Genomic DNA, 13,640 nt, shown 5'->3' on the forward strand with positions numbered 1-13,640 from the left:
GACGAGGCTCTGGCGACCCCAAGCTCCTCATTGAACTAGGGGGTGTGGAGGGAGGGATGGCCTGAAGGTTTAATGTGGCCATATAAATCGTTCCCGAGATGGTGGGACTAGCACCTTAATGATGCTGTGTTACCGGAGCGTACCGGATCTGAATCCGGCAATGGACCATCAGGTTGATAACACTCCCCAAAGCCTTAGGGGAGTAACCTTATCGCTACAACAACAACAACAACAGAAATCAAACACCACGACTACAGCTTTTGCTTTTCTTTTCCCCACTATTGCAGTAATTATCGCAAGGCCACCATTTTTCCTTTCCCTGCTTCGTCCATCGCATTTCCTGTAAGGAGATGACGATAGCAATGGCTTCCACCTGCAGGCCAGAGCTGCCTGCCTTTAAAAGTGTCCTGACATTTGTCATAATCGTCATCACAAAAGATATGGTAGATCCAACCCACTTCTATATACGCATTTATAGAGCCATAAGGCTGAATCCATTTTCGACTGCATAATAGACTTAGTGAACCTCAGCGAGGTCATTTGGGATTCAAATCAACTCAGCTGCCTACATATGTATAATAGGGAGCGGTTTTTCGGATCTGTGATTAAGTCTCCCCTTACGAGATGCATGCCTTCCCTTGAAAATATTCCAGCTCCGTAGGCCGGTGAGTGTCCCTGACAGTTACAGTAATTGCTGTCTGTCAATGAGTTGATGCTGTAAACTTTTTGATTTTGATCCAAACCTGGATCAAGAGTTAGCACCATTGTAAATAGCAAACAATGGTTAGCACCTACCCTGTATAGTTGATCAGCTGTGCACAGCGAATATGACGAACAGCTGTTGTAATTCATCCAATGATCTGTCAAAAAAAAATTTTTTATCGGTGAGGTTAAGTAAAACTTTTAATAACAAAAAGAAAAAAGATTTTACTGGGGCTTCTTATTAAAAATGGTATCGCCAACACTTACTCTGTTCACAAGGTCCAGAGGACCTGATGAGTTTTGGCGTAAAAGAAAAATCTTTAAATTAGCAGCGGTGAGTAAATAAGCGAGAAGCGCACTGGGAGTTCCTTATTTACTTTACTTGAAGACGTAATTTCATTAACAAAACTTTTCAATTGTATAGCACTTTCGTGGACGCAAACGTAACTGCTATTCCATAGCCATAAGGAATGTACATCGTGCGTTACAATACGCTACAAAAGGGCGCAAGTTGAAAAAGTTGGATATGGCAGAGGTAAGATATAAAAGCAGCGTGCGATGAGTTATAAGTGCGGTCACAGGTTTTAGGAAATTGCCTGCCAGTTTGACTATCCCTCAAGAAAAGCAATTACTGTATGTTCTTAAGCTGATATTTCTACTTCCCTAATTACATTTTTCAGCTCTGGTCCAAGCGTATAGAAGCAGGTTGCCAACAATACGGCGTCACTTTGGATGCATTCAAGGAAACGTTACTGAGAAACAACATTCTTTTAAACAAGTACGTCATTGCTTAATATTTTGATAACTACTGTTTTTAACAAATACATATTTTCATTTCTGTTCCACACAGAAAAGCACTAGCTGATCTCGCTATTTGGGAACCCAAATCATTTGAAGCGCTGGTGAAATTGTCAAGAGAGCGTGCTGTTGTTGAGTCGCTACCGGGTATTACAGAACGCTCTGTAATGAATCAAGTTTATGGCTTTGCTAACATGAATATAAATAAGTAAATAGTTCTAAGTAAATTTAATCTTGTAAAAAGTTTGAAAGGAAATTAACTAATATACGTGTCTTTAGTTGGGTTGAGGACCTCAAGTAAAAAGGTCGCCAAAGAACTTATAGGAAGTTAATTAGGTAACAAATAAAAAAATAGTTATTTCATATTCCTATTAAAAACAAAATGTTTTAAGGAATGTATATAATTAATATACCAAAAGCCAATTATAGGCATAACTTTTATTCGTATCGTAATACGGAGTCAGGCTTCACATAAGGCGAGAAAATGTCGATTTCTATAGCTCGATGCTCAATAGTTGAATGTTCCGTTCCAGATGGTATATATCATAGACATTCCCATGACAGTTGTATACTTCAACAGCAATCCTGAAATTTTTCACATAATGATCTGACATTACAAAAACAAACATCCAAGATAAACCGAGAGATTTAAGGGGTTGTTTGGGCGCAATATATAGTTTACAGCTACTCAACTTCACCAACCCAATTGTCAACCTCTCCTTTACATGCCTGACAGGTAAGAATCTGGCGCCCCAAGATCTTATAGATGGTTTTGGGAAGATGCTCTAAAAGCTTTAGACAAGCAGTTATTCTGGAGAAATTGCTTTGCTTAGAGTAAAAACAAAAGTGCAATTCATTTCAGGAACAAAGCGTAAAACCGTTTTATTTTCCTCTCTTCAATCAATTCTACAAACATGGTTTATTTTAACGCTTTACAAATATGCAAATATTTGCAAACTAATCTACATTTACAGTAAATGGAATTTACAAGCTAAGAAATAATTTCAAAAACCATCCTCGCTATCAAAGCAAAATTTAATGGTTATGCACTGTGCACATATGTACTATATAAGGATGGTCAACATTTTAAATAAGAAAATATAAATGTAAAAAGGAATTTTATGAATTTTGATAAGTATTCTATTCCAATTTCGCTAGAATGTCAGCTTCGCGATAAATTAGGTATTCCTTCTTATCGCCTATATCAACTGGAGTGCCACCATAGTCTGGCAACAATACGCGGTCGCCTTCCTTCACGCCCAATGGTATATAAGAACCAGTTTCCTATATCAAGAAATATATATAGAGCATTTATACTATTATATTTATAAAACGTTGCATATATACACTTACAGCGTTTCTAGATCCGGGTCCAACTGCAACGACGGTGCCCTCTTTCGTTTTCTTAACCGATTGTTCAGGCAGCATAATACCACCCTTCGTTGTACTAACTGCTTCCACGCGTTTAATTAAAATGCGATCCAACATGGGCATGATTTTCTTAATAGCTTGTGCCTACAAACAATTAAGCATAGCATTAACAAAAAAAACTTCATAATCCATTCCCTACAAAATTCGATTTGTTTCCATGTTACACAACACTCATGTGCACCGCAGCCGTACAAGCAGGCAACTTCACACTACTCAGTTAAGTTTGCCTGTCGGCTATAGAATTATCGAGAATGATTATCTCATGCCATTGTAAACAATACATGCGATCAAACTTTTATGTAAATATTATAAATTAAATACTAACCATTTTGTTGATATTACTTTGGAACTTTATAAATGCAGAAACTGGTCTTAAAAACAAGAAAAATTGTTCTTCAGAAACTTGTGAAAATCAAAAACTTGCGCACACACACGTGTAGTAGGTCTCACTTGGGCTAATCAGAATTTGATAATGAACAAATGAATGGATGAACTTTTGACAAGCCGCTTGATGTTAGCAACCCTAAAAATTGTAGCAGAAATAGTACCGAAAATTGCAACACAAGGGAGAACACGTCGGTGGGGTGTTCGTAAAGCTGCAGACATTGGTGCTTTATCGGTAACCGTATCGGTAACCTTATAACAGCTGATTCGACCTACGTTATGGGAATAATGCAATCGATTATTGGTGCAGCTAAGGTCGTAGCCAACCAATTGGTTTTTGGTTTACCATCGTAACGATAAACAGCTGATTACGTTAGGGATACGACTACAGCGATACGACATACGGCACCAATAACTCCCGCTTAAAGCCACGAAACCTTAATTTCAATTTCAGCTATTTCAGAACATTGTGGATAAAACATGTGTGAATGTGTGATATCTTAAGGGCTAATTAAACTTCCTTAACCCTAACGCCATAGTCGTAACCATACCCATATCCATAACCATCTCCAATGTGATCGATTAATGGTGACTTAACCTAAAAATCGTGAAAATTTCATAAAAATGAAGAGAACGCAAAAAATTACAAACATATTCCACAAAAAATAAGTATATTAGTCATAAAGTATCCAAAACAATGTATAAAATCTACAAAAAGTTATTAAATTCATCAACTCAAATATTTTTAGGTTTTGGATATGGCGAGAAACCAAAAGCCAATTGGTTGGCTATGGTATGGTTATGGCGTTAGCGTTATGGTATGGAACCATTAATCGATTACATTGATTTCCATAAGGTAGGTTCGATCAGCCGTTTTATCTGGTTATGGTTTTATGGTTATGTCACCATTAATTGGCCTTTTATCCGTCAACTGCCTGACAAGACATTCAATATTGCTACTTTTAAGCGTTTAACATGTCAACCTTATATAAACGCACGCAAGTTTCCTGTCAAAAATGTCTAAAGCTGGAGTCATTGGTGCCGTATGTCGTATCGCTGTATCCGTATCCCTAACGTAATCAGCTGTTTATCGTTACGACGGTAAACCAAAACCCAATTGGTTGGCTACGATACGGTTACGACCTTAGCGGCACCAATAATCGATTGCATTGATTCTCATAAGGTTGGTCGAATCAGCTGTTAAAAGGTTACCGATACGGTTACCGATAAAGCACCAATGTCTCCAGCTTAAGGCACATACAGCCTGTATGAGAGCAACCCAAATTGAATTTGCTTCGTGAAGACCTAACTCGATTTCCAATTTTTGTTCTGAGTGACATTTAGATTTGACGTTTGCACACATGCTTTACATTGTCGCAACGCATGCTTATTTGGGTTGGGGCAAAAAACGCCGGTTGTTTTCGTGCGCTAAAAAAATGCAGTGCGGTTTTCATTGTGAATGATAACTAAGTGTGTTATCTTATCTGTCAACTGCCTGACAGGATGTTCAATATGGCTACTTTTTAGCGTTTTGACAGTGTTCAATATGGCGGCGCCTATCTTCAGCGGGTGATAGGAAGAGATACAGAATGAGACAGCGATAGTCAATTACAAATCAGGTGATCCAATCACTTTGGAATTTTGACGTCTATGCAGAAGATATCACACTTTGTTATCATTCACAATGGCGGTTTTACTAGGTTGGCATGTGACAGGGTGTTCAATATGGCTACTTTTTAGCGTTTTGACAGTGTTCAATATGGCGGCGCCTATCTTCAGCGGGTGATAGGAAGAGATACAGAATGAGACAGCGATAGTCAATTACAAATCAGGTGATCCAATCACTTTGGAATTTTGACGTCTATGCAGAAGATATCACACTTTGTTATCATTCACAATGGCGGTTTTACTAGGTTGGCATGTGACAGGGTGTTCAATATGGTGGCGCACAGCGCCGGCTATCTTGAGCAGGTGATAGAAAGAGATACAGAATTAGAAACCGATAGTCAATAAGAAATTAGGTGATCTAATATATTTATAATTTTGACATCTATGCAGAAGTTATCACACTTGTCTTATCCACAATGTTACAGAATTGTTCACCGAGCAAAAGAATATTTGCGGTGGATCGAAAAGGGTACCAATACACACAAAGCTTTGCCTATAAAAGCCGCTACCTTCCTCCTCGAGAGGAATCAATTACAAAAAGCCTATACAAGTTCGACGTGGTCCAACAAAATCGTTGTTCTACATCTCGGTTTCTTCTTGAACCAATGTTGAGCCCCATCCAATAAGTACGATCACTCACAAACTGCGATCAATAAACCCTGACGGTAGCCCACAGATTCGACGGGGTTGATTAACCGGATATCCCACGTAGCGGTTGAACCGTTAATGATAAAACGGTGAATTAAATTGTGCTGTTGTTGTTGTAGCGATAAGGTTACTCCCCGAAGGCTTTGGGGAGTGTTATCGAAGTGATGGTCCTTTGCCGGATACAAATATGGTACGCTCCGGTAACACAGCTCCATTAAGGTGCTAGCCCGACCATCTCGGGAACGATTTATATGGCCACATTAAACCTTCAGGCCATCCATCCCTCCCCACCCTCAAGTTCTATGAGGTGCTTGGGGTCGCCAGTCTCGTCTGCTAGTAAAACGGGATTCGCCGCTCGAAGGTGAGGTTGACAATTGGGTTTGGAGAAGCTATATATTGCGCTGGCACCCTGAAAAGGTTGCGCTACACAACCCCTTGAATCTGGTATTTTAGTCGCCTCTTACGACAAGCATATCGTTAAATTGTGTGTTAATCGACAGTAAGATTATCTTACGTAGTTCAGGAGATATAGGGCAACTTAGCTTTGTGTACCGATAGTGCCTATGAATATATTGCACAAAAGAAATAATTTGAAATTTTGCTTATCTAAATCAAAGGACTGATTGGTTGATCCCTTCCCGAAAGTTTTTGATTGTTATCCGAGAAGGCACTTCTTGGTAAGTTCAACTTGGGATAAAAACTCATATTATTTCTGGTGTTGTTGTTGGAACTAGGGTTCTTAATCGCAAGCCTGCTTCTACGGATAATCATATTTCGTTCACCAAACAAGCACCGGTGCAAACAAGCACCGTTTAAGTACTACCTCGCCTGTCTTAGGATCGATGCAGCCAGGTCGAATCTTCTAGATTATCAATTTATTAAAAAACGTATTTTTATGGAATGGCCAAGCACCAGCAACAAAATGGGCAATAGAATTTACAAATCTACATTAAAGACAAAAAATGAGTATTGTGTTGCAAACAATTGTTCGGCTCAACCGCAGGAAACGGATACTACTGGAACGGCCGAAAAGATCATGTAAAACTGTGAAGGGCATAGTTAGCGAACAAACCTTAATCTCTTATCAATTAAAACGAATTTCTATTGATAAACAAATATGTAAACTGGTAACTTACTCGTCGTGGCTTGATATGTGTTTGAACAAATTTTACATCCGTGTGATCTCCATCCTCTTCGTACCTCATCTTCAGATTTGGTAAAAGGAATTGCAGCTTATCATAACACCACATACTAGGCGTTCTCACTTCATTCTGTACACCATCATCACCACCACTTGCATCTCGTTTGCTAACCTCAATCTGCCGTAATTCTCTGCGAAATTGTGATCTTAGAGCCTGGATTTTTTCGCGTATACTTTTTGTTGTAAGCTGATTATTTTTCTCTACTAACTTTGCATGGATTTCACGTATTGCTGCATTTCTAGTCTCACGTTCAGTATATTCTGCGCATGTGGTGTCCCATAGGCATTCGCGCTCCTCCAGCAATGCTATTAGTTCCTCGGTCAGTGCCCGGGGCCAAGCGGGCGGCGTCATATCTGGAATAAGCATTTATTTGTGTTATTACAATGTGATTTCTTTGTTTTTTTTTTTTTTAGATTGGGATTTGTTGGCCAGAGAACTTGTCTCCACACGCCAGGTATTTCCTCTTAGATAAATTATTCAGATTAAACGATTTAATGGTTTACTCCAAGTACGATAAATTTTAAGTTTTGTGATTTCTTCTGTAACATCTAAATAATTTCTTTCTTGATAAAACTATTAAGAACTCTAAAATATGGCTACGTTTGTACGTGTAGGTATGTGCAACTGAGCTGCATATTCCATATTCTAGATATCTTATCTGCTTTTTGTGAATAGACAATGACACTTCAGTTTCAAAACTTTCTCACAATCAACTTTGATTTTATTAAATTGCTAAAACCTTACTTTTATATGATTGAAATATTTATATTGGTGATTTCTGACAGACGCACATTTGTTCGGCGAACAACTCGCATGCCAAACACATTAGTATAGAGAACATTGAACAACTGCCCCAGGGTTGCCATAAGATATTATGACTACTCAAATTGTAGTTAAAAAACCTATCGCTTTATGAGTCGGCTTCCTTGGGCACCTTCTTGTATCGGGGGCTGTAGTCTTAGTAGCCGGGAAACACTCCCCAGAGGTTTATGGCATCGTTATTGATATATATAGTCCTTAACCGGAAATGAAGCAGGAACAAATTGTGGTATCAGCTCGATCGAAGGTCAATTATTATTTTTTGTTACCCACCATCGTCAGAGATTTAAAATATCTCTGCAGCAAAACGCCTAACACGAGTATATATGCGATATAAGGGGTTATTTGGAAGGCCTCAATGGTTTAAGTACTAGTTCCCTAGCTTACCGGCCTTAATACTCGCTATGACCTTCTGGGAAGTCCTAATCGCTACTAAAGTTTTATTTTTTGAAGCAAAATTTTGTTGATGGCTCATTTGTTTACGCACCAAAACAGATTACAAAAATATATTTACCAATACTGTACAGTCTATTAAAGATTTCTTCATGTCCACGCACCATATTGTCAATTTGGATATAATACTTCCAACTCGACGGTTTCTCTAGGGTGTCAACCAGCTTCTTTTCGTCGCTGTAATGTAAGCGTTATTAAGTTATGCTTCATGGTTTTTTGAATAAGAACCTACAAGTATTTGGTTAATAAATGCTTTAAATGATGTTTAACTTTCACGGAGGTATAGTTGAAGCCATAAGTGGACAATTCCATTGCAAGATCTGTGTATATTTGGACATTGTTTGCTGAGCCGTTTAAACTTGGTAGCTTTCGCTCCCATAGTTCTAATAGCAGCGCTAAAAGTAAAATTTGTTGAGAATTCTTCGTTAATTTCAAGCGAATTAATACAAAAGATCGAACAATAGCAGGCTCGGTGTGTTTCTGCCTTTACAACACCGACACTTGTGCTTACCTTTAAAATCTCTCCAATACAGATATTCACTACCATGAAATATATTTTTAACTTTTTCATAGAGTTCCCAAGTCGACGGTATTCCCGTTTCTTCAAGTCTTTTATTTTCAATACTGTGTAGGTCATGAATTAGTTTTAGGTATTTGTATTCCTTGTCATGGTATGCTTACCGATACTTATCTTTCAATTTATAAACTTTGCATACAACTTCAGCGGGCGACTTGTTATATCCTCGATCCATCATTGTTTTCGACATATTTTGATATAAATATAAATTGGGTCTTTGGCAGTTTAGACTTGGGTAACAATCCTGCCACAGTTCCAAAAGCAAATTCGTCTCCTCAGCTTCCCAGTTTGTTTGTGTTTTCCTATGAAGTTCATTGTTTATGATCGAACTTTTTGCCTTAGGGTTGACCTTACCTTTTCCTTTTTTTCCTTGAACTTTCAAATTATAATTAGTACTTGGTGAGCTTTTCTTAAATGAAATATACTTACCATTTACGTTTTTTAGAGTCCATTGTGATAACAAAATTGACGTAAAGTTTACAATGAAATTGACAAACAACATTTTCTTGCGCCGGTAAAAGCGGCGAGCCGTTTTTCGATAATACAATCGATATACAGCTGTTATGATAATGAAAGCTGTCATCCAGTGATCTTTCCAGCTCCGTATAACATTCAACTATCACGGACATCGCACTCACTATCCTAGGACATCGCAATGTTAATTGTTTCATACTGGGTACTCCATTCATGCATGGAATACTCGCGATTTTTGCAGGGAAGTTTCCTCTCGGATGTAAAAATCTAGTGATGAAATAAGAGAAAACATCAAACATGTATAATTCTCCCCATCCATATTCTTGTAGCCAAATTCAAGCTAATGAATGAATATCACCAGCTCATACAAACTCCAACGAGGATCATCACCCCCCAGCGGGTTAGAATATAGCCGCGGTATGTATGCCTGTCGTAAAAGGCGACTAAAATGTCGGATTTAAGGGGTTTTTGTAGGGCAGCCCTTTCAGGTTGCCATCGGAATACATGGCTTCTCCAAACCCAATTGTCATCCTCACCTATCCGTGGCGAATCCTTTTTCATTAAGGACATAGAATAGCCGTGTTTTTTTTACACGCGTATACGAAAAAAAACGCCTATCCTCGCCTAGATGATGCTTAGGAGGCCAATCTAGCGACAGTGGTTAAATATCTAGCTACAGCACAGGGTGTACCGAAAAGTGGAGGCACAACCCTCTGTTGAATTTCTGTGTATATAATATAGCTGAATCAGTTGTGATAAATAGGGGTCGTGCATAGAATATATATAATTTGAGTATATTGCGTATTGAAATTTAGTAGTACTAATTTTATGTGTAGCATTTTCAGAGGTGTATTTAAACTTTGTCGCTTAGCAGTCCATATAAAGTTTAAGCGTAAACGTATATAGATGTGAAAAAAAAAACACAACAGCACACAAGCTAATATGTCGTAATGTTTTACTAGTACTACAACAGCAAATCGATGATCCTGTTGTTGTTGCAGCGATCGAGTTAATGGTCCTTTGCGGGATGCAGAACTGGTACGTTCCGGTACCAAGCTCGACCATCACGGGAACGATTTGTAATGAGCTCGGGATCGCCATAACCACGGCTGGTAAAAAAAATAGTATCAGTGATTACAGACATTCTATGCACTTATCGTTCTGGTAGTCCTACCTTGCAGGGGATTATATTTTGCTTAGAGCGTCCGGTAATGCTTCAAACAGCTGTTTCTTTGTTTATTATTTGTTTGCTAAATTTGCATTTGATCCTTTCGCAAATACAGGCGAACTTCATTTGCAAAAAAAAAAAAAATTAAAAATTCACACAGCTTCCAAATCCCCATAATTGGCGCAAATGACATTGGCAGCATAAACTACTCGTAAAAAAGTGGAGTTGAAAAGCGAAAGTAAAACAGTGGAAGCAACGGCTATGAACGGTGGTCAACGAACATCTGTAGACACAAAGTTATGCCATGAAGGACGTTTAAGCTTGTATTGCTACCTAATCACGGGATTGGTTGTATTGCTAGCCACAGTACCACAAATGTACTATGGTACCATACCAGATGTTTGGGGTGCGACAATGTGGGGGCCCATCCTATATTATGCGCTAATTAATATGGTTATACGTTATTTGTTGCGCGATAATGATTATCAGGTAAAGCAAAATTATTGTAATGTGAGTACAATAAATAATATATTGTCTTATGTACATATTTACAGATTGCACTGCGTTCTTCATTTTTGGGATTCATCGAGGCTATTAGCATATTAGTTATTATATTCGCTCCAAGTGTGCTAAAGCAATTTGGTGTTTATATTTTCTTTATGGCATTTTTTCATTATTCAGAATTTCTTGCTATAGCGTGGTGTAATCCAAGTAGCCTATCAGTCGACTCTTTTATTCTAAATCATTCGATACACTACGCTTTAGCGGCAGTAGCTAGTTGGATTGAGTTTGGATTGGAGGTATGGCTGCTGCCAAGTTTCAAAGATTTTTATTACATTTGGCTAACTGGCGTGGTGCTTTGTATAGTGGGTGAGATAATGCGAAAAGTAGCGATGATTACAGCGCGAAATAGTTTCACGCATTTGGTGAGTATACCACATAAAAAACTAAATTTTACAATTCTAAATTAATTCATAAATATCACTTTTAGGTGCAATATGAAAAGGCTGATCATCATAAACTGATAACACATGGCATTTATGCTTATATGCGGCACCCATCTTATGTAGGATGGTTTTGGTGGTCCGTTGGCACACAAATAATTTTACTTAATCCCTTGTGTATATTGATTTATACCATAGTTTCGTGGAAATTCTTTCACGATCGCATTTTTATGGAAGAAATAACGCTACTAACTTTCTTTCGTTCTGATTACCATAAATATCAGCAACGTGTGCCAACCGGTTTACCGTGTATTAAAGGATATTTGCTAGATTAGAGTCTTACGGTTAACGAAGGGAACGATATTGAAATGTATCTCTAGGAAAATATATGGAGTAGACTTCCTACAAGCTTCAAGTATTGTACTAACTAGTTTATAATGCAAAAATCGTTTTTATCGTAAGCAAAGAACTATATGCTTACATTACAAGGATTTAATTAATTAAAACAAATAACAATTAATTTGTATAGAAATAACTGCAAAAGGTCAAAACTACAATTAACTACATACAAATAAAAATAACTAATCTCCTTCAGGGATCTTAATTTAATATTATTTAAATAAAACAGGAAATTTACTTTATATAAGAATTTATTATTGTTCCTACTGCAGTTGAAATATATACTTTTGTGCCATCTACTTTTCCAGTTTTTAATTGTTGTACCATTGCTGAACATACAAGGAAATCAGTCTATCGGTTATGAGATATGCGTCGCCAGAAAAAGTGTCACTAATTCTAAAGGGAATGGACTGTGAGTAATCCTTCTTGACCATCTGGTCCTAGCCGAGTGGTAACAGTTAAGGCGCTAAGTGTGTTAATCGGTTTATCGATAGCTACTGTCGATTTGCGTATATCTGACCTTCTTCTCTTGAATCAAGCAAGATTTTCGGAACCTTTTTTCACATTATATAGCTACCTTTTTGCATATGAGGACACAATTTTATTCAAGGTTCTATTGTTAACGGTTTAAGCGCTATGTGAGATTTCCGGTTTATCGACAACTACTGACGATTAAACCGCTTATTAGGAATATCTCTTGAACGAAGCAATATTTCCAAAAAAAATGTTGTGCAAAGTAGCTACCTACTTGCAGATTGAAGCACAACTTCAGTCAAGGTTTTACCGCCAACGGTTAAGGCGCTAAGTGAGTTAATCCGTTTATCGATAACTACTGCCGATTTGGGTATATCTCCTGAACCAAAGCAAATGGTAAATATTTGGTTTTTGCAATATATAGATACCTGCTTGTAGATTAATCTACAATTTGACATAAACTTTTATCATTAACCCTTCAGGGCAAAATTGAAGTTTATCGGACACAAATGACCCAGAGCCTGAATTGCCCTATATCTCTTAAATCAAGAAAGATTTTTCAACCTTTTTTTTTGTATAATATAGCTATCTACTTGTAAGTTAATATACAATTTAACATAAAGTTCCATCATTAACCCTTCCAGGCAAAAATTGGTACTTATCAGTACACAAATGACCCAGCACTTAAATTGACTTATATCTCTAGAACCAAGAAAGATTTTGGAAACTGTTTTTTTGCACTATATAGCTACTTAATTGTAGATTAATTCCCTATTTGATCCAAGGTCCTATCATAAAAGGTTCGAACGCTACGTGAGATATCCGACTTATCTACAACTACTAACGACTAAACCGATTATTGTGTATATCTCTTGAACCAAGCAAAATTTCAAATTTTTTTTTAGTACATTATGTAGCTACGTTTTCGTAGATTAAGGCACAACATGATCGCAGGTTTTACCCTTAGCGGTTAAGGCGTTAACTGCATTAATCGGTTTTTCGATTAATACTGTCCATCTCGTGAACCAAGCAAAAAAGAACACTGAGTCAAATTGTGTCGTAATCTGCAAATAGGTACCTATATAATGCAAAAAACTCTAGCTTGGTAGAAGAGATATAGGACAATTTAGGTGCTGGGTCTTTTATCGATAACTAACCAAAAGCAAATGGTAAAGGTTTTGTTTTTGCTATATAGGTATCTACTTGTAGATTAATATACAATTTGATATAAAGTGCCATCATAAACCCTTCAAAGCAAAAATGGGAAATTATTGGTATATTAATGACCTAGCATTTAAATTGCCTTATATATCTTGAACCAAGTAAGATTTTCGAAACTTTTTTTTGCATTATATAGGTATTTAACTGTAGATTAATCCACAATTTGATCCAATGTCCTATCATAAACGGTTCAAGCGCTACGTGAGATATCCGGCTTATCTACAACTACTAACGACTAAACCGTTTATTGTGTATATCTTTGAACCAAGCAAAATTTC

At 37.4% G+C, this 13,640-nt stretch overlaps 3 protein-coding genes across 9 annotated transcripts; 2 read left to right on the forward strand and 1 right to left on the reverse strand.

Moving 5' to 3' along the window:
- The first annotated feature begins 871 nt into the window (after positions 1 to 871).
- mRpL20 (mitochondrial ribosomal protein L20) lies at positions 872 to 1,923 on the forward strand. The gene is made up of 4 exons (XM_067786954.1): positions 872 to 1,036; positions 1,127 to 1,237; positions 1,383 to 1,480; positions 1,553 to 1,923. The coding sequence occupies exons 1-4, from the start codon at positions 950 to 952 to the stop codon at positions 1,710 to 1,712; spliced, it is 456 nt and encodes a 151-aa protein (XP_067643055.1). The 5' UTR covers positions 872 to 949; the 3' UTR covers positions 1,713 to 1,923.
- Positions 1,924 to 2,352: 429 nt separating this feature from the next.
- LOC137254628 (10 kDa heat shock protein, mitochondrial) lies at positions 2,353 to 9,219 on the reverse strand. 7 transcript variants are annotated; one of them, XM_067792441.1, is made up of 9 exons: positions 9,112 to 9,214; positions 8,787 to 9,057; positions 8,617 to 8,729; positions 8,338 to 8,500; positions 8,167 to 8,282; positions 7,042 to 7,186; positions 6,768 to 6,963; positions 2,854 to 3,015; positions 2,353 to 2,784 (listed from the first exon to the last, which is right to left on the reverse strand). In XM_067792441.1, the coding sequence occupies exons 1-9, from the start codon at positions 9,182 to 9,184 to the stop codon at positions 2,641 to 2,643; spliced, it is 1,383 nt and encodes a 460-aa protein (XP_067648542.1). In that variant the 5' UTR covers positions 9,185 to 9,214; the 3' UTR covers positions 2,353 to 2,640. The 7 variants fall into 7 exon arrangements, with proteins under 7 accessions (XP_067648542.1, XP_067648543.1, XP_067648541.1 ...); XM_067792442.1 differs by having other exon boundaries at positions 6,768 to 7,186; positions 8,787 to 8,984; positions 9,037 to 9,057; positions 9,112 to 9,149; XM_067792440.1 differs by having other exon boundaries at positions 6,768 to 7,186; positions 9,112 to 9,215.
- Positions 9,220 to 10,391: 1,172 nt separating this feature from the next.
- Icmt (isoprenylcysteine carboxylmethyltransferase ste14) lies at positions 10,392 to 11,966 on the forward strand. The gene is made up of 3 exons (XM_067786313.1): positions 10,392 to 10,813; positions 10,879 to 11,250; positions 11,316 to 11,966. Exons 1-3 carry the CDS (start codon positions 10,586 to 10,588, stop codon positions 11,601 to 11,603), a joined length of 888 nt encoding a protein of 295 aa, XP_067642414.1. The 5' UTR covers positions 10,392 to 10,585; the 3' UTR covers positions 11,604 to 11,966.
- The last annotated feature ends 1,674 nt before the right edge of the window (positions 11,967 to 13,640 follow it).

The sequence above is a fragment of the Eurosta solidaginis genome, chromosome 5 (genome assembly GCF_040869045.1).
Source record: "Eurosta solidaginis isolate ZX-2024a chromosome 5, ASM4086904v1, whole genome shotgun sequence".
Lineage (NCBI taxonomy): Eukaryota > Metazoa > Arthropoda > Insecta > Diptera > Tephritidae > Eurosta > Eurosta solidaginis.

Coding starts and splice junctions, on each gene's coding strand:
- mRpL20 (XM_067786954.1), top strand. CDS start 950: ATGGTATCGCCAACACTTACTCTGTTCACAAGGTCCAGAGGACCTGAT. Junction 1,037..1,126: donor AAATCTTTAAATTAGCAGCG/GTGAGTAAATAA, acceptor TCAATTGTATAG/CACTTTCGTGGACGCAAACG. Junction 1,481..1,552: donor AACAACATTCTTTTAAACAA/GTACGTCATTGC, acceptor TGTTCCACACAG/AAAAGCACTAGCTGATCTCG.
- LOC137254628 (XM_067792440.1), bottom strand. CDS start 9,184: ATGTTGTTTGTCAATTTCATTGTAAACTTTACGTCAATTTTGTTATCA. Junction 8,730..8,786: donor AAATTGAAAGATAAGTATCG/GTAAGCATACCA, acceptor TGACCTACACAG/TATTGAAAATAAAAGACTTG. Junction 3,016..6,767: donor CACATATCAAGCCACGACGA/GTAAGTTACCAG, acceptor AATTGTTTGTAG/GCACAAGCTATTAAGAAAAT.
- Icmt (XM_067786313.1), top strand. CDS start 10,586: ATGAACGGTGGTCAACGAACATCTGTAGACACAAAGTTATGCCATGAA. Junction 10,814..10,878: donor TGCGCGATAATGATTATCAG/GTAAAGCAAAAT, acceptor ACATATTTACAG/ATTGCACTGCGTTCTTCATT. Junction 11,251..11,315: donor GAAATAGTTTCACGCATTTG/GTGAGTATACCA, acceptor TATCACTTTTAG/GTGCAATATGAAAAGGCTGA.